At 47.4% G+C, this 20,948-nt stretch overlaps 1 protein-coding gene across 1 annotated transcript in view; it reads left to right on the top strand.

The window, feature by feature from the left end:
• Positions 1–20,948, top strand: part of COL22A1 (collagen type XXII alpha 1 chain) — a 528,277-nt gene that overhangs the window by 292,481 nt on the left and 214,848 nt on the right. Inside the window, exons 23-24 of the mRNA XM_077271275.1 lie at positions 9,164–9,217; positions 14,325–14,378. Of these exons, the coding sequence (XP_077127390.1) occupies positions 9,164–9,217; positions 14,325–14,378 (108 nt within the window). The remainder of the gene's footprint in view (positions 1–9,163; positions 9,218–14,324; positions 14,379–20,948) is intronic.

Raw genomic sequence — 20,948 nt, 5'->3', positions numbered from 1 at the left:
GTAGATAATGGGTTAAAAGGGTTAGTCCCATCTTATAAAGTGGTGGTATATTGGTGGAGTACGCCATCACTTTGTATTTGGAGGGTCTTTGATCTTGCGGATCCTCAGACCCGAGTCTGGTTTTGAGTTGTGTTTGTGTTTTTCTGCACCTTTGCACCCCTGGAGACTCACTGTGACGGAAAACTCTATCACTGTGCCATTTTACAGTTCCCTTTAGAGAGTCTCTTATTTCTGGAGGACTTTCCCTGCCCATATTTTACAAGGGTTGTGCAATGCTTCATTTCTCCTGTGGAGGCACTGCAGGGAAATTGTACACTTGCTGCGAAGTTTGCTGGCAGATTGCAGCTGCTTGATGAAGGACTCAAAAGTAGGACATTCTGCTATCAGTCTATTGTGGGGTCAATGGTGTAGTAGAATGGGGGGTACAGCAGCGTCAATTACGGTACCTCTGATGCCACCTCTGATGCCAAATTCTTAGGGAGCACCAACTTTTGGGCTTCCCCAAGTGAATATGATCCAGAATTGCAGGATCAGCCCTCAGGGGATCTCCACTGAGCGTCCAGCTTCTCCCGGGAGCATAGAATATCCAGCACCCAGAAAGCACTAGCTGCCAACTCCAGTACCTATGCAGAGCACTGCAATAGAGATGACATTATAATCAGCTGCTGCACTGTTTATAGGCAGCAACCAAGATGCATAATGATTACACTGTGCTCTTTGTGATCTTGGTTGCTGCCTATGCAGAGGTCAGTAGCAAGGCAATGTCATCTCTACTGATGCGCTCTGCATAGGTAGAAAAAGAGATCCCGTATGAAAGTCTGTGCAGCTCTCAGCGAATAAAGACTAACACTTATGACTAGACAATATTGAATGGGGCAGATGGCACTATTATCAAGGGCAATTGTGGTTGGCGTAGATGCTGTCAGAGGGATGAGCTCAGGGGAACACTGGGGTAGGAATGCTACACTCAGTTGGTGGGGAATAAATTCAGGTAGCCCTAGTATTTATAGACAGAGCAGTCACTGATTTCTGTACTTTGTGCATCAATCTATGCAGGAGGCTGCTGGTCAGTAAATGACTACAAAGGTGGAGGTGGCAGGCCGAAGAAGGGGCCAATATCCTGACTAGTGGAACAGACAAATAGAATTTATGTGCCAATAGGATCTGTTGCATTAATGTTGCAAACAGAAGCTGAGGAGCTCCATTGATTATTTTGAGGTCTGTTCTGCGTGCAGAACATTATCTCTTTTCTAAAAACTGGCATAAAACAGACCCCAAAATAATCACTGGACCTCTCTGCTTCCAAATGCATTTGTTATGCACATGGATACTTTAGCACATGTGTAGGGACCGCAGGTAAAGAAGGATGCAGGGACAAATAGGAGCCAGAAAGCAAATAGCGTTTTTAACTTTCTTTTTAACTTCCAACCAAAAAGATGACAAACGTTTTTCCACGCAGGGAACTTATATACAAGAACACAATCTCGCAGTAAATCCTAATTACTATATGACCGCCCTGAACTATACCCGTAGAATGCGGCAGCGCCTCACTAGTGACTCCCTACTAAGATAAAGTCAACAACGGTCACTTATCAGTGCTGGTTCAGCGATGTAGTCCTGACGGTGAGGCTCCGACAACGCCGTAGTCCTGATGGCGGAGGAAGGAGGTGTCTTCTGGCGACGGGCCCAGGCGTAGAGTCGAGTCCAGAATGTCTTTTGCGGTGCTGCGTTCCCTCCTGCAGGCAGACGTTGATCCGAGGTAACAGCCTCCCAGTCCAGAGAAGAGTCTTTTTGAGGAGGATTAGGAGAATAATCAGTATCAGTCACAGCTGAGACGAAACCATGCGAGTCTGTAGCACTCTCTGGCAAGGTGCTCTCAGGGAGCGCGGTAATACTGTCCCTGAGCTGGTCAGCACTACCCCTCTGCCTGGGGGGTCGCTGACGACGAATGCGCCTCTTTTTGGGGGCTCTGGTAGTTGCCCGCAGTGTCTGTTGCACGTTTTCCCCCTGCTTCCAGCAAGTCTCACTGCGGCCTGCACACTCACAACAACTGCGCTGCAGTTTCCTCTCCTCAGAGATTTCCCGCGCTTCTCTGCCCCTGCTTTCGCGCGTTTTGCTTTTTATCCTCTCTTCTCCCTGCGTCACTCTTCCTCCTGTCACATGAGCCTGGCTTCCCATGCACCCCTCAAATCCGTCCCCCGGAACCCCGACTCCCGGCAACAATGGTTCCACCCGTCTGCACAGCTCACCAGGTCCCTGTCCCCTACATTCCCCCACCCTGTATGCTCGCCAGTCCCTGGGCGAGGCCTTCGCACTGACAGGTCGCCTACCTGACGGATTGTTCCACACTTGGGTCTGTCTGGTGTGTAAGTCAGGACTGTAGCGAGTTGGGGGTCGACCGGCAGTAGAACGTTCAGAACGTCGTGGCTCGGGTCCTTGTATAGGGGGTGTTGGGGAAATGTCGTCAGCGGAAGAGTGACTGGTCAGGGGTAGTGTAGTAGTCGAGATAGGGGGAGTATTTTGACGCCGTTCTTCTTCTTCATCATCTTCTTCATCCCACCAATGGTTGTTGGGGGATTCAGTCGTAGGTGGCTCTTCCCTGATTGCGGATTCCGGGGTGTCCGAGTCAACAGAGCGACACAACCGGAGCATGTTGCGATGAAGAATGCGAGTACCTGTACTTCCGAGGGCCTCAGACTGCACTTCATATACAGGTCCATGCGAGTCTATACGGCGAAGCACCCGATAGGGTGTTTTTTCCCAACGATGGTCTAACTTGTTTTGCGGTCTTTGCTCTCGAACGAGTACTCGATCACCTGGCCGGAACTCTGGGGGTTTTGCTGTAGGGGTGCTCCGATGCTCCACTTCCCGAATTCGAGTGTGTACCAGTCGGTGTAAGGTCTGCAGCCGATGCCGATGATCACGCACCCACGAAGCCATCCCTGTTCGGGGGCCTTCTTCCTCCGAAGACAGTTCCAGATCTGTCATGCCTTTTCCTGGGCGCCCAAAGACCACTTCATACGGGGTGCGTCCTGTGACTTGATGAACTCTATTGTTGTAGACCCACACTAGGTCCGACACATACTCCGGCCAGCGGGCCTTCTGATCTTGTTCTAGCGCACGCAGCATTTGAAGCAAAGTCCGGTTAAACCGCTCACAAGCCCCATTTCCCTGGGGATGATACGGTGTGGTGCGTGACTTATCAATGCCGTAGAGGCGATGCAGCTCTTCCATGACTTTGCCCAAGAAACAGGCACCTTGATCCGAATGTATTCGCCTCGGACAGCCGTAAACTTGAATAAAGTTCTTACAGATAGCGCTCGCCGCCGACTCAGCTGTCTGATCACGGGTAGGGGTGACTACCGCGAATTTTGAAAAATGATCTACCATAACGAGGCAGTGTTCGTAGCCTTGATGCGCTGCTCCAATGGTAATGTAGTCTATCATTAATACTTCAAAAGGGGCAGACGTCGTGATGCTCTGCACAGGCGCCCTTTCCTCCGGTGACTTGGTTAGCTCACATTGTCGACATTGTCTACAGGCAGTTTGTACTTCCGCAAGCAGCCGAGGATGATAGAACCGAGTTTGCAGCCACTTAAACGTCCTCTTCACTCCGAAGTGTGCCCCGGACTCATGAGCTTCTTTAGCAACTGCGGCCACCACGGGCCCTGGTAAGACCATCTGCCAGGTCGGCTCGGAATCTGCCTGAGCCATGGTTAAGTGGCATAAGAGCCCGTCCTGAAGAGTTAGGCGCTCCCACTGCCGCAGAAGAAGGTTCAGGTCTGACGGGAGAGTTTGTCCAGGGCTTCTCACGGGCAATAGACCATTCGTTATCCACTGTCGCAATGGAGCTAGTTCCTGGTCTTCCTGTTGCAGCCGTATCCATTCGTCCCGACTCTGAACCAACAGTCCTGTGGCCGTTCCGTTCCCGGTCTGTTCCCGGCTCACAGCCGTCCGAGTAGCGCCCCCGATGGCGTAGGGGATTTCTTCTCCCTCCAGCTCCTCATCTCGGTTAGTCCTTGGGGGATTCTTCCGCAGACGAGATAATGCGTCAGCATGAACATTCTCCGCTCCTCGCTTGTAAAGGATACGGTATCTGTACTTGGCCATCCGGGCTACCCAGCGCTGTTCTAGGGCACCCAATTTTGCATTTTCCAGATGTGCCAATGGGTTGTTATCCGTGCGTATCAGCACCTCGGAACCGGCCAGGTACTCAGCGAACCGCTCCGTCATAGCCCACACCACGGCCAGCAGCTCCACCTTGAAAGAACTGTAATTGTCTGGGTTCAACTCAGAGTCATGAAGAGACCGACTCGCATAGGCGATCACTCTCTCCCGCCCATCCTGAACCTGAGACAACACAGCCCCCAATCCCTGAGAGCTGCCGTCGGTGTGTAGGATGAACGGTTGCGAAAAGTCCGCATAAGCCAACACCGGCGGCTCCATGAGAGCTGTCTTCAAGTCCCGGAACGCTGCTTCTTGTGACTCCTGCCATTGTATCTTCTTTCCCCGTTCCTTGGGGGAGCTTCCTTTCAGCAGGACTTGTAGATTGTGAGAACGGCGAGCAAAATTCTTCACGAAGCGCCGGTAGTACCCAGCGAGGCCCAAGAACGCCCGTACATCCTTAGCGGTCTCCGGTGTGGGCCACTCCTGGATTGCAGCAATCTTCTCCTGCGATGGCCGGACTCCTTCGGCGGACACCACATGCCCCAGGTACTCGATCTGTTCCCGGAACAAGTGACACTTCTGGGGCTTCACCTTAAGCCCGTATTTCAGCAACCGGTCTAGTACCTGTTCCAGTCGGCACAGATGTTCCTCGAATGTTGGGGCGTAGATGATGATGTCATCCAGATAAATGAGAGTGGCCTCGAAGTTCAAATCCCCCAGACACCGCTCCATTAATCGTTGGAAGGTGCCTGGAGCGTTGGCCAGCCCAAACGGCATTCGATTGAACTCAAATAGTCCCATGGGAAGGATGAACGCTGTCTTAGGACGATCTGCTTCTGTCATCGGGACCTGCCAGTATCCGCTGGCTAGGTCTAAGGTGGAAAAATATTTGGCCCGACCCAGCACGGAGAGAGACTCCTCGATACGGGGAAGTGGATAAGAGTCTCGGACGGTGCATGCATTTAGCTTACGATAGTCCACACAGAACCGGAGCGTGCCGTCCTTTTTCCGCACCAGCACGATCGGGGCAGCCCACGGGCTCTGACTCTCGCGGATCACTCCCTTTTGTAGCATCTGGCCTAACAACGTCTTTACTTCCTGGTACATCTGCGGGGGAATCTGTCTGTACCGCTCCCTGATGGGCACTGTATCTCCGGTCGGAATTCCATGTTCGATGGCCGTGGTACAGCCAAAATCATCTTCATGTTGCGCAAACACTTCAGCATAGTGTCCAAGGAGCTGCTGCACTCGCGAGACTTGTGATGGATCCAGACCCGGTAATTCTGCTCGCATATGTTCCAGAATAGTTTGACCTTTTCGGAACGCTATCAGCTCAGGATCCTGTGTAGACCGGACACTGACCATCCAGGGATCAGGGGAATCCACCTTTAACTGTAAAGTATCTGGAGGAGGCATCACTTCTAACGGTCGTAACACTTTGGCCATCTCACTTCGGACCCGTAGCACGACATCGTGTTCGTCCACATTCACACATCGCACTGGTACGGCCCCATTTTTAACAGTAGCCAGAGATCGGGCCACCAGCAGTCCTGTGGGCAAAGGGGACGTAAAGGTGGGCTCAACCTGCACTTGCACTCCTTCCAGAGGGATGCGAGCTCGGATGGGCAGGGATATAACAGTCTGTCCTGGGGGAAACGTCACTTCTGCTGTCGGGGAGGTGATTACTTTCCCTAGTATGTCTCCCTCCTGAAAGGTCTCTTGCACACGGACTTCCCTCACTAACTGTCTGAACACGGAGCCTTGAGGTGTACTGGTCCCCCACTGATTGAGTGTCTCTTGTGTGGTCTCCCCTAACAGCAAACTGCCAAAGTCCTTCAATACATTCATCCCCAAAGTCACGATATGTTGTGGGCTGGGATCCCCCCGCGTCAACACAACCCCCCGGCGGCCCAGGTCTTTCCCACAAAAAGATATTTGCATCCAGGTGACCCCTTCCACTGGGATGGGCAGCTGATTGGCGGCCTGCAACCGGATTACGGGGCCCCATTGGGGTCTGACTGACACAGGGAAGTGTTTTCTAAAATAGGCCTCGGGCATCGTCGTGACTTGAGATCCGGTGTCCACCAGACAACGTACAGCCCGCCCTTCAAACTCTGCCCAAACCAGGGGGCAGCTGGCAACCAAATTTTCGGGACTTTCACCACCCATCCGCGGGGATTCTGACTCCGAGCGTCGCCCCCTTAGCTCGGAGTCCTCTAGTTTAACGGCCGCCGTGACGAGGCCCTCCCTCTCCGGGGGCACTCCCGTGCGAAATGTCCTGCCTCCCCGCAACCATAGCAAGCACCGGGGACCGGATAATATCCTGAACGAGCGCCACGAGCTGGACTCCCAGACCCTTGCCCCCGGGGTAGCTCCCTTGGGCTTCGCGCATTTTTTTTTTTAACTTCGGCCAGTTCCTCTCGGATTTGTTTGAGCTCCTGCCGCATCTCCTGAACCCACGACGGCTCACCCCCTCCTGGTGCAGCGGTCTGGATAACCCGAGCCTCTCCTGTCAGGACCGTCACCCCCCTCTCTTGCTCCCGGGTGCGGGCCTCATTGCCTATGTCGGAGAAAGTCAGGCGCGGGTCGACCCGCACTCGTTCACGTAGAGCCTGTTTGGTCAACTCATCCCGCAGTCCCGTCACCAGTTGGTCGCGCAGGGTCACGTCAACATGTCCCATCCCCATAACATCTTTCCGCACGATTGCAATGTTTAGCTCTTGCAGAGCATTCATGTACTGAGTGACAGTCTCGCCCTCTTTTTGTCGCCGTCCAAACAACCGGGCCCGCAGCTCTCCCACGTCGGTGGGATCCCCGTGCGTCCCCTCTAACACATGTAACACCCCGGTAAAAGTATTCCGCTCTGTGGGGGGTCTCAACATCACTGAATCCCGAGCCTCTCCATCTAAGGCCATAATGGCCACCTCTGCTTCCAGGGCTGGGGTCATAGGATGCATTCTCAACAGCCCCCTCATCCTTTCAGTCCAGCTCCACAACAACATGTTGCTCCCATTAAACTTGGGCAAATTGTTTAACATGGCCCCCAATGAGAGAGAAGCTCTAGGCCCAGCCCCATCCTCCGTATCTTCTGGCTCCTTCTTTGGATCCTGCATCCTGCCGACTACGCCAAATGTAGGGACCGCAGGTAAAGAAGGATGCAGGGACAAATAGGAGCCAGAAAGCAAATAGCGTTTTTAACTTTCTTTTTAACTTCCAACCAAAAAGATGACAAACGTTTTTCCACGCAGGGAACTTATATACAAGAACACAATCTCGCAGTAAATCCTAATTACTATATGACCGCCCTGAACTATACCCGTAGAATGCGGCAGCGCCTCACTAGTGACTCCCTACTAAGATAAAGTCAACAACGGTCACTTATCAGTGCTGGTTCAGCGATGTAGTCCTGACGGTGAGGCTCCGACAACGCCGTAGTCCTGATGGCGGAGGAAGGAGGTGTCTTCTGGCGACGGGCCCAGGCGTAGAGTCGAGTCCAGAATGTCTTTTGCGGTGCTGCGTTCCCTCCTGCAGGCAGACGTTGATCCGAGGTAACAGCCTCCCAGTCCAGAGAAGAGTCTTTTTGAGGAGGATTAGGAGAATAATCAGTATCAGTCACAGCTGAGACGAAACCATGCGAGTCTGTAGCACTCTCTGGCAAGGTGCTCTCAGGGAGCGCGGTAATACTGTCCCTGAGCTGGTCAGCACTACCCCTCTGCCTGGGGGGTCGCTGACGACGAATGCGCCTCTTTTTGGGGGCTCTGGTAGTTGCCCGCAGTGTCTGTTGCACGTTTTCCCCCTGCTTCCAGCAAGTCTCACTGCGGCCTGCACACTCACAACAACTGCGCTGCAGTTTCCTCTCCTCAGAGATTTCCCGCGCTTCTCTGCCCCTGCTTTCGCGCGTTTTGCTTTTTATCCTCTCTTCTCCCTGCGTCACTCTTCCTCCTGTCACATGAGCCTGGCTTCCCATGCACCCCTCAAATCCGTCCCCCGGAACCCCGACTCCCGGCAACAATGGTTCCACCCGTCTGCACAGCTCACCAGGTCCCTGTCCCCTACACATGATTCGGTTTGTTCCTCTAAAAGGAACAGACAATTGGAATTAACCGAAAGGCGAACTAAGCCTTACGGATGTTATTATATCAGCATTTTCTTAATGGGAATCTGTCCGTAGGATCCGCCCTCCGATACCTTCTACATGGGCATGTAGGTAGTAAAAAGATGGATAAAATGATACCTTGATATCTGTGATCCAATGTCTTATTCCAGAGAAATTCATGTTTTTCTTAATATGTAAATGAGCTGTTAAGATCTATGGGCCGGATGTAGATCTCCTTGAGACTCCGCCTCCAAAACTTATTGAAAAGGAGGCTTTACCAGTGTGAGACAGTTAGATCAGGAGAGCGGACTGTCAGTCAATACATGTCTCACACTGGTAACTTCCCCTTTCATTTAAAATAAGCTGTGGAGGCGGAGTCTCAGGGAAAGCTAGGCCCAGCCCATAGATCTTAACAGCTCATTTACATAAAATGTGGATTTCTCTGGATTAAAACATTTGATTTCTGATATCAATGTATCATTTTATTCAGCTGTCTACAGTCTACGTGCCAAAAAAATGCTTAGGAGGTTTGATCCTACTGACAGGATCCCTTTAAAATACAATACAGGGGCTTGAGGAATAATGGGATTGATACTAGACTGGTGGAAGGGACTTCGGGAGTATTATTGGTTCATGGATTTGGGGCGCAAAATATTTGACTTGCTCCAGGTGCTGACGACCCACTTTTTGCTCCTGTGTGGGGCGACCCTTCCCCTGATGTGAGATTCTGGAACCTCTCCATAACTTTGTGGCACTGTTAGACCGGATCTATTCAGTTTGTATCGACACTCATTTTTCGTCTGCAGGTTTTCAGCTTATTATGACGCCATTTTCATCTTTTGGTCTTTAACTATCTGGTCAGTGTAACGTTTATCACACCCGAGATGTTTCTTCTTGCAGGGATTACCTGGACCTCGCGGTCCCCAAGGCCTTGTGGGACAGTCGGGACCATCAGTGAGTAAGCCATAAAATAATATTACTACTACAGCTACTCATACTTTTATTGATGCTACAGCTGCCTCGACCACTAGAAGTACCGGTAAGGCTAGGTTCACACACATGCACTGCTCTCCGATGAGCCCTATGTTGGGGTAGTCGAAATTTTGGAAAAACAGGTCTACGACCAGAGGCCCCATGTCTTGTACATGTCTAAAAAAGACTACTATTGCCAAAACACCATCCAGTGTCGAAAGTGACTCCATTGGCCTCAACGAAATGAAGGGGTTCCCATTGGAATACTGTTTTTCAGGGACATAAACCCCTACATGGTGCTCAATAGGGGGCGCTGTATGTGTTTGACCCTAGACTAAAGCTTTAACGACTTTTACCACCATTGTACATTCTTACCCACAGCCCACAATTTAGAGGAACTTTCCATATTTGCAGTCTAAACTCTGCAAATACAGGGATGGCCCTAAATCCAAAATGGGGAGGAGTTTACACAAACCACATCCATAAATGGCTGTTTTGGGTGGGATCGGGCGTAAATATGGGCAGGGCTTAAACGTCACTTAATTGGCAACACTAATTTTGAGAATTATGCCACTACAACTCCTATTTTATTTAACACTGTTGCTAAAACAAATACTGTGCCGCTACTATATAACAGCTACTAATATAACTACCACGACTAGGAGCACTACAAATACTAAGACACCTACAGCTATTATTACAGAGACCACTAAAGTGACTTTTAAAGGGAATCTGTCAACAGGTCAAAAGTATCCAGTTTTTACTCCTATTTTATTCCCACTGCTCCTCCAAGTTTTCCATTTTTATTTTAAATCCATCATACTGTACCAAGTATAGAAGCCTTTTTATTTAGTGCTACTTTTTAATGACCTTTACTAAGGGGGTAAAGCAGAAGAAAATGGAGTAAAGCAGTCCAAAACAACATAATTAAGAAACAGGTACAAAGTTTATTAATCAATAACAACTAAATCACAAATACATATGTATATCTGCTATATGCAATATATACCGAACAGGAAAGTGAAATAAGGAGAACATGACGGTACGTCAGGTGGCATGTGGTTTAACAGGAAATCATCCCTAAAAGATGCACACAGTATAGATCTCTATCGATAGGTCAAGGGAATAGCAAACAGCTCAGTAGAGCGTCAATGACACATCAGACTATTCCCAAGATAGTGACCATACAGCGCAACTATGCAATTGTGCACACTTACCCATAAATCAAAGGGAAACCTGACCACACTTCACCTGATTGCCCCGGACGCGCGTTTCGCGTTTGAGCTTTTTCAAGAGGGGTTAGTATAGTGCCCGTCTATTGTGCTTATATATCAATGATACCGGAAGTATGGCCGGTAAACGGCACATGCGCAATTGCAGCCCGTGCGCACCCTCTCCGTGGCCGTCACAACAGAGCGTCCATGTGGGCGGAAACCCGCCTAGTGATGTCATCTTACATAGGCGCACTGTTCACATTAGATAGCCACTAGAGGGGGCGGGCGTCAGAGCCAACAAGCGCGCATACACTCCACCAGGCGCCATTTTGAAGAAGACCAAGGGCGCAGCCATATCTGAAAGGACAATATGTATGGCCGAAAATATTATGGTGATCAATGTGCCTAAAAGAGGGAGTAACCCACTAAGGCTGCTTTCACACTAGCGTCGTACGACGCACGTTGCAATTCGTCATTTTAGAGAAAAAACGCATCCTGAAAAATTGCCCGCAGGATGCGTTTTTTCTCCATAGACTTACATTAGCGACGCATTGCAACACGTCACATCCATCGTGCAATGGATGCGTCGTGTTGTGGCGGACCGTCGGCACAAAAAAGCGTTACATATAACGTTTTTTGTGCGTCGTGTCCGCCATTTCCGACCGCGCATGCGAGGCCGGAACTCCGCCCCCGCCTCCCCGGACATCACAAACTGCATCTGCTGCCCCCGTTGTGTTTTATTATCACAGAATGGGTCGGTACGTCGGCACGTCGCATTGCAACGTGCGTCCTACGACGCTACTGTGAAAGTAGCCTTAATTGACAAGAAATAACTAAAGAGCAGTGAGTATAAAACACTAAAAGAGCATATTCGCTCATAAATTATTGCAGAAAGATATCTAAACGATATGAATAATAAATATCCCACATAAACCTATTAAAGTGCTAAAAGTGCATAATGTCTACAGTACGACGAAAGGAAGAAATCTTCTTATTTTCTATGGTCCGTGTAGGTGAAGAAAGATCCGCCATATTTCATACGACCTCTGAGCTCATGGTCAATAAGCAAAATTAAGAACTAAAAAGACACAAAAAGACAAGAAGTAAACAAATACAATTAAAAATGAGTGGAAATTAGGGGATGTCCACAGAGAGAGGAAAACCACCCCATATACTCCTTACAAATTTGATAAGTCACACAGACAAGACGAAAAGGTGGAACATGTCAAAAATATTGTGACGGGGCAGGTCACAAAAAGGGGGCAAAGCTCAACTTTTCATTGAGTCCTTTGGGGGCCATGGTATCAAGGGTGACGATCCATCTGCACTCACATTGTGCCAGGATCTTGACCATATTGCCACCCCTGATACCTCCATGAACCCTGTCTATGCCCCTCACCTTTAAGCCACTGGGGTCGGACCCGTGATATGCCCAAAAATGTCTCAGCAAAGTTTTAAGACAAGATAAGTCTGTCGCTTCCTTGGCAGCTACAATATCGCGCACATGTTCTCTCGATGTGAGACCAATATAGATAAGGGAGCAGGGACATGTCGCGTAGTATACCACAAAAGTGGAATTACATGAAATAAAATCTCGGATCTTGAATTCCCTGCTCCCATCCGATGTTTTAAAGGTCCCACACCTCAAGATGTTAGGACACGCGAGGCATGCCCCACAATGGTAACAACCTTGTCTTGGGTTGTTTGTACCAAAAAAGTTTTTTGTTTTAGCCACATAGTGGCTTCTTACCAAACTATCCCTCAGATTCCTTCCTCTCCGTTGTGTCATCAAAGGGGATTTAGGAAGTTGTGATGCCAAAACACTATCGGTCAACAAAACGGACCAGTGCCTATTCAGACTCTCAAGGATCCGGCCCCAGTGGCAGTTAGAGGTGGAAATAAATCTAACCTCAAACTCACTGGGTGACTCAGTTCTTTTGGACTGTAGCAGTAAATCACCCCTGCGTGTGGACCTGGCCCGTCTATATCCTTTTACTAAGGGGGTGTGGCTCAAATGATCCTCTGGGGTGTGCCTTTAAGTTTAATTACTCTCAGAGCCACGCCCCTTTTTAAAGATTATAAAAATTAGCCACAAATTTAAAAAAAGCCAATAACTCTGGAACCGTAAGGCAGATTTAAAATAAAAAAAATACTGAAATACTCAGAGGATCAGCAAGAATGAAATAAGAGCAAAAACTGGAGATTAATGACCTGGTGACTTGTACCCTTTAAGACTGATACTATTACTTCTACCACTTCAAATATAAATGGCAAGACTACTTCTGCAAATACTTACAGCTAGGACTAAGATGGAAGCCACATTGGCCTTCAGTAGGTCACAGACTGCCAGAGGAACCAATTGACTGTCAGTGATCGCTGCAATCACAAAACAGAAGGGCCAATGGGAGCCAAATGCACCAGGGTTTACTAAATTGAAAAGCCTCTGCTGTTAGACAGACACCAGCTGGCATTTCCACATATGAAATAAACTCCTTACAGTCCTCATCGACCAGTAATGAAAATGTACGTCACATGTCGTTAAGGGTGTTAAAAGTATTCTTATAAAATACATTTGATCAAATATTTTATTTTCAAATTTCCATAAAATTAAATACAAAAATAAATTTTTCACACTGGACCCTAAGCCGAATGTAACACCTTTATATACAGTAGATCACACAGGATCCACCATTCACAATAGGTGATATCACAGCTCACCTCTTCCTCCTGTACAATGACTGATAACACCTCTATATACAGGAGATAACATAGGATCCACCATTCACAATAGGTGATGTCACAGCTCACCTCCTCCTCCTGTACAATGACAGATAACACCTCTATATACAGTAGGTAACACAGAACCCTCCATTCACAATAGGTGATGTCACAGCTCACCTCCTCCTCCTGTACAATGACTGATAACACCTCTATATACAGTAGATAACACAGGGTCCACCATTCACAATAGGTGATGTCACAGATCACCTTCTCCTCCAGTACAATGACTGATAACATCTCTATATAGAGTAGATAACACAGGATCCACCATTCACAATAGGTGATGTCACAGCTCACCTCCCCCTCCTGTACAATGACTGATAACACCTCTATATACAGTAGATAACACAGGATCCACCATTCACAATAGGTGATGTCACAGATCACCTTCTCCTCCAGTACAATGACTGATAACACCTCTATATACAGTAGATAACACAGGATTCACCATTCACAATAGGTGAAATTACAGCTCACCTCCTCCTCCTGTACAATGACTGATAACACCTCTATATACAGTAGATAACACAGGATCCACCATTCACAATAGGTGATATCACAGCTCACCTCCTCCTCCTGTACAATGACTGATAATACCTCTATGTACAGTAGGTAACACAGGATACACCATTCACAATAGGTGAAGTCACAGCTCACGTCCTCCTCCTGTACATTGACTGATAACACCTCTATATACAGTAGATCACACAGGATCCACCATTCACAATAGGTGAAGTCACAGCTCACCTCCTCCTCCTGTACAATGACTGATAACACCTCTATATACAGTAGAAAACACATGATCCACCATTCACAATAGGTGATGTCACAGCTCACCTCCTCCTCCTCCTGTACAATGACTGATAACACCTCTATATACAGTAGATCACACAGGATCCACCATTCACAATAGGTGATGTCACAGCTCACCTCCTCCTCCTGTACAATGACTGCCCTTCCTGATTCTACAACTTGTGCTTCTACTGTTATTACTACCATCGTAACTAAAACAATTATTTCTAGAAGGATAAAGTAAGAAATACAAAAAAACATGTTGCAGAACCCTAACTATTGAACACAATTCTTTTTTTTAGGGGCAAGAGGGACCCAAAGGCAGTCCTGGGCTTCCCGGACTTGAAGGACAGCGGGTAAGTACAGCTGATGGAGTTGTAGAAGGAAATAGAGAGTATTGTCCACAAGGGCTTACATTTTACCCCAGAAGGACTGATACAACTACTTTTTGTTCAGATCAAGTTGTATATATATAGTTATTAAATTTTTGCATTTTTGTCTATTTTTTCTTTACTATCTTACATGGGAAACCTTCTTATGTGAAGCCGCCTCAGGGCATCTCATTCTTCTTGTACTCCTTGGAACAAACTCAAAGAACAAATGCCGTCCCCACTTTTATCTTCTTTTCTGTGGTTTCATTTGCCCGGACAGCACGAGGAAGCTAGCCAGGCTGATTAGCTTGCTATCTGGATCAGTTAGCATCTAGAAAGCCTGATCATCGCCTAAGGCTCTGAGCGCCTCCGGGCAAGCAGAGAAGGCAGGCAAGAAGGCAAATTGTTTTGGGATATGTTGCTTGCATTGAACAAAAAGATGCAGTGACTGAACAGCTGCGGACTTTACTTGCTTATCATATAGGACAATGTCGTGGGTCAAAAAGATCCTAAATAAATATTTTCAAGAAGAAAATTGGCAAATTGGAAGAAAAAGGAAATAAAGAACTGAATGGACTGGGTTAATGAAAAGTTAGGATATGCCACAACATTCTGATCTATGGTGGTCTAACCACCAAGACCTCCATAATCCCTAAAACAAAAAAGGAAGTCCCTGAAGCTTCTACAGGAAGTAGGGGTGGGTCTTTATCTTTGTACAGGAAGTGAGAGCGCGTCTGTGTCTCTCTACAGGAAGTGAGGATGGATCTTTATTGCGCTACATGAAGCCTTTCTACACGAAGTGGGAGGTGGGTCTTTATCGCTCTACAAGAATTGAAGGCAGGAATTTATCTACAGAATAAATAAAAGATCTATGAAGATGAGCAAATGAAAGTCAGACATTGCTTTTCCACCATGCTTCCACAGAATTAAAAAAAAAATAAAACTCATGAAATCGGCCTGGACAGAAATGATGGCATCCATGAAAATAATGTGACAAAAGGGACATGTTAAATCGCGGTGTGTCCACTAACTAGCATTACAGGTGTCTACAATCTCGGAATCAGTGACTGGCCGGTATATAGGGCTACAGATACTCACTGTGGTGTGTATCACACTCAACATGGACCAGAGGAAGCGAAGGAAAGAGTCATCTCAGGAGATTAGAAAGAAAATTATAGACAAACATGTTAAAGGTAAAAGTTATAAGACCATCTCCAAGCAGCGTGATGTTCCTGTGACTACAGTTACACATATTATTCAGAAATGTAAGATCCATGGGACTGTAGCCGACCTCCCTGGACGTGGCCGCAGGAGGAAAATTTTCAAATCAAAGAGACGGATAATATGAATGGTAACAAAAGAGCCCAGAAAAACAGATTAAAGGTGAACTTCAAGCTCAAGGAACATCAGTGTCAGATCGCACCATCCATCGCTGTATGAGCCAAAGTGGACTTCATGGGAGACGACCAAGGAGGATACCATTGTTGAAAAAAAAATCATAAAGCCAGACTGGAATTTGCTAAACTACATGTTGACAAGTCACAAAACTTCTGGGAGAATGTCCTATGGACAGATGAGACAAAAATGGAACTTTTTGGCAAGGCACATTAGCTCTATGTTCACAGATGGAAAAATGAAGCATACCAAGAAAAGAACACTGTCCCTACTGTAAAACATGGTGGAGGCTCTGTTATGTTCTGGGGCTGCTTTGCTGCATCTGGCACAAGGTGTCTAGAATCTGTGCTGGGTACAATGAAATTTCAAGGCTATCAAGGGATTCTAGAGAGAAATGTGCTGCCCAGTGTCAGAAAGCTTGGTCTCAGTCACAGGTCATGGGTCTTACAACAGGATAATGACTCAAAACACACAGCTAAAAACACCAAGAATGGCTAAGAGGAAAACATTGGACTATTCTGAAGTGGCCTTCTATGAGCCCTGACCTAAATCCTATTTAGCATCTTTGGAAAGAGCTGAAACATGCCATCTGGAAAAGGCGACCTTCAAACAGGAGACAACTGGAGCAGTTTGCTCTTGAGGAGCGGCCAAAATACCTGTCGAGGGGAGGAGAAGTGTCATTGACAATTACAGGAATCGTGTGATTGCCTCAAAAAGTTGTGCAACAAAATATTAAGTTAAGGAACCATCATTCTGTCCAGGCCTATTTCATGAGTTTTATTTTTATTTTTTAATTCTGTGGAAGCATGGTTGACTAGCAATGTCTGACTTTCATTTATTCATTTTCATAGATATTTTATTTATTATTACTTTTGTCAGATTCAGGTTATTTCTGTGACCATTGTGGGTTTTTCTGTCATTAAACGAGTGGTGCCAATAATTTTGACCACGTGTGTCTGTAGACTATGGCTGTTACTACCGTATGCACGCTACTGTTGGCACTCTTAGTAGACACTCCTATATACTGTACACACTCTGGCGGCACTATAGTATTCACACCCCACTGTGTGCCCATGTGTGTATCCATCATCATCTAGCAGTGCCACGCAAGGATTCTATTTTTTCCATGTAATTCCCAGACAGTTACATTTTACACGTTCATTAACGTCTTGTATCACCTGAGCCGCAGTTAAAATATCTTTACTAATTAAGACTCGCGGTTCTTGTGTCAAGTCTTCTTCACGGCTCGTCCTGCGCGCAACAGATAAGACAAATGAATTTCAATACAGCTACTGAAGTGGAAAGTGGCTTCAGCCTCTCGTCTCGGAAATTGTCGTAGTCATTACTTTTCGCACAAGTTTCCTGCACATTGAATGATATTTCGCGGCGGCAGAGACAGGCGGATCTGACGGCTGGTAATGGGGCATACCACTTCATTCAGCCCTCAGCTGCTTTTTGGCACTGCAGTAATGAATGCCATTACGGGATGTATTACCGACCTGCTAACGAGTATTCTTAGCCCATAATTGCGCCCCATCTGTACGTTACAAGGAGATGGCGACGGTTTAAGAACCGCTGTTTGTATATAGGTTCTAATTGAGTTTTCATTACAGTAGAAACCGACAGATTAGAAGAATAAACCTAATGCTGAAATCCCGTTATCATTATCCCGGGCCCTCCAGACCATCCGTCATTTCTATTTTGTGAAAAATATGTTTATAGAAAGGTTTTCATGTATCTGAGGGTTTTAAATAAGAAACTGATAAACTGGATGAGGAGGACTCTCGGCAATCCTTCCAGACAAACCAGGACTGATCCAGGGACTGACATGACATTGGGACTCCCAGCTGTAAATGCCAGAAAAGAGGGACATGTAATGTGGCACCCACGCCGAAAGAGTGCCCCTAAAAAAAACCCATTAATATTTCCACACAGTATGATACCCCTCTCATAGCCTCCACATGGTATGGCACTCTCACAATTCCCCTCAACATAGTATAATGCCCATATAGTGCCCACAGCATAATCACCTCGAAATGCATCCCCCATACAGTACGTTATCCTCACAGTACATTCCCCCCCAAACACAGTATGATGTCCCCACAGTACATTCCCCCACACGCAGTATGATGTCCCCACAGTACATTACCCCACACACAGTATGATGTCCCCACAGTACATTCCCCTACACACAGCATGATGTCCCCAGAGTACATTCCCCCACACACAGTATGATGTCCCCACAGTACATTCCCCCACACACAGCATGATGTCCCCACAGTACATTACCCCACACACAGTATGTTGTCCCCACAGTACATTCCCCCCACACACAGTATGATGTCATCACAGTACATTCCCCCACACACAGCCTGATGTCCCCAGAGTACATTCCCCCACACACAGTATGATGTCCCCACAGTACATTACCCCACACGCAGTATGATGTCCCCACAGTACATTCCCCCACACGCAGTATGATGTCCCCACAGTACATTCCCCCACACACAGTATGATGTCCCCACAGTACATTACCCCACACACAGTATGTTGTCCCCACAGTACATTCCCCCCACACACAGTATGATGTCATCACAGTACATTCCCCCACACACAGCCTGATGTCCCCAGAGTACATTCCCCCACACACAGTATGATGTCCCGACAGTACATTCCCCCACACGCAGAATGATATCCCCACAGTAACATAGTAACATAGTAACATAGTAACATAGTTAGTAAGGCCGAAAAAAGACATTTGTCCATCCAGTTCAGCCTATATTCCATCATAATAAATCCCCAGATCTACGTCCTTCTACAGAACCTAATAATTGTATGATACAATATTGTTCTGCTCCAGGAAGACATCCAGGCCTCTCTTGAACCCCTCGACTGAGTTCGCCATCACCACCTCCTCAGGCAAGCAATTCCAGATTCTCACTGCCCTAACAGTAAAGAATCCTCTTCTATGTTGGTGGAAAAACCTTCTCTCCTCCAGACGCAAAGAATGCCCCCTTGTGCCCGTCACCTTCCTTGGTATAAACAGATCCTCAGCGAGATATTTGTATTGTCCCCTTATATACTTATACATGGTTATTAGATCGCCCCTCAGTCGTCTTTTTTCTAGACTAAATAATCCTAATTTCGCTAATCTATCTGGGTATTGTAGTTCTCCCATCCCCTTTATTAATTTTGTTGCCCTCCTTTGTACTCTCTCTAGTTCTATTATATCGTTCCTGAGCACCGGTGCCCAAAACTGGACACAGTACTCCATGTGCGGTCTAACTAGGGATTTGTACAGAGGCAGTATAATGCTCTCATCATGTGTATCCAGACCTCTTTTAATGCACCCCATGATCCTGTTTGCCTTGGCAGCTGCTGCCTGGCACTGGCTGCTCCAGGTAAGTTTATCATTAACTAGGATCCCCAAGTCCTTCTCCATGTGAGATTTACCCAGTGGTTTCCCGTTCAGTGTGTAATGGTGATATTTATTCCTTCTTCCCATGTGTATAACCTTACATTTATCATTGTTAAACCTCATCTGCCACCTTTCAGCCCAAGTTTCCAACTTATCCAGATCCATCTGTAGCAGAATACTATCTTCTCTTGTATTAACTGCTTTACATAGTTTTGTATCATCTGCAAATATCAATATTTTACTGTGTAAACCTTCTACCAGATCATTAATGAATATGTTGAAGAGAACAGGTCCCAATACCGACCCCTGCGGTACCCCACTGGTCACAGCGACCCAGTTAGAGACTATACCATTTATAACCACCCTCTGCTTTCTATCACTAAGCCAGTTACTAACCCATTTACACACATTTTCCCCACACACAGTATGTACATTACCCCACACACAGTATGTTGTCCCCACAGTACATTCCCCCCACACACAGTATGATGTCATCACAGTACACTCCCCCACACACAGCCTGATGTCCCCAGAGTACATTCCCCCACACACAGTATGATGTCCCCACAGTACATTCCCCCACACGCAGTATGATGTCCCCACAGTACATTACCCCACACACAGTATGATGTCCCCAGAGTACATTCCCCCACACACAGTATGATGTCCCCACAGTACATTCCCCCACACGCAGAATGATGTCCCCACAGTACATTACCCCACACACATTGTGTTGTCCCCGCAATACATTCCCCCCACACACAGTATGATGTCATCACAGTACCTTCCCCCACACACAGCCTGATGTTCCCAGAGTACATTCCCCCACACGCAGAATGATGTCCCCACAGTACATTCCCCCCACACACAGTATGATGTCCCCATAGTACATTCCCCCACACACAGTATGATGTCCCCACAGTACATTCCCCCACACACAGTATGATGTCCCCAGAGTACATTCCCCCACACACAGTATGATGTCCCCACAGTACATCAACCCACACGCAGTATGTTGACACCACAGTACATTCCCCCCACACACAGTATGATGCCCCCACAGTACATTCCCCCCACACACAGTATGATGTCCCCACATTACATTCCCCCACACACAGTATGATGACCTCACAGTACATTCCCCCACACACAGCATGATGTCCCCAGAGTACATTCCTCACACAGTATGATGTCCCCACAGTACATTCCCCCCACACACAGTATGATGTCCCCACAGTACATTCCTCCACACACAGTATCATGTCCCCACAGTACATTCCCCCACACACAATATGATGTCCTCACAGTACATTCCTCCACACACAGTATGATGTCTCCACAGTACATTCCCCCGCACACAGTATGATGTCCCCACAGTACATACCCCCACACACAGTATGATGTCCCCACAATATATTCCCCCACGCACAGTATGATGTCCCCACAGTACATTCCCCCACACACAGCATGATGTCCCCACAGTACATTACCCCACACACAGTATGTTGTCCCCACAGTACATTCCCCCCACACACAGTATGATGTCATCACAGTACATTCCCCAACACACAGCCTGATGTCCCCAGAGTACATTCCCCCACACACTGTATGATGTCCCGACAGTACATTCCCCACACGCAGAATGATGTCCCCACAGTATATTACCCCACACACAGTATGTTGTCCCCACAGTACATTCCCCCCACACACAGCCTGATGTCCCCAGAGTACATTCCCCCACA

Source organism: Ranitomeya variabilis, chromosome 6, assembly GCF_051348905.1.
Source record: "Ranitomeya variabilis isolate aRanVar5 chromosome 6, aRanVar5.hap1, whole genome shotgun sequence".
In the NCBI taxonomy this organism is placed as follows: domain Eukaryota; kingdom Metazoa; phylum Chordata; class Amphibia; order Anura; family Dendrobatidae; genus Ranitomeya; species Ranitomeya variabilis.
The sequence above is the reverse complement of the archived record's forward strand: the minus strand, read 5'-3'. Positions and strand labels throughout refer to the sequence as shown.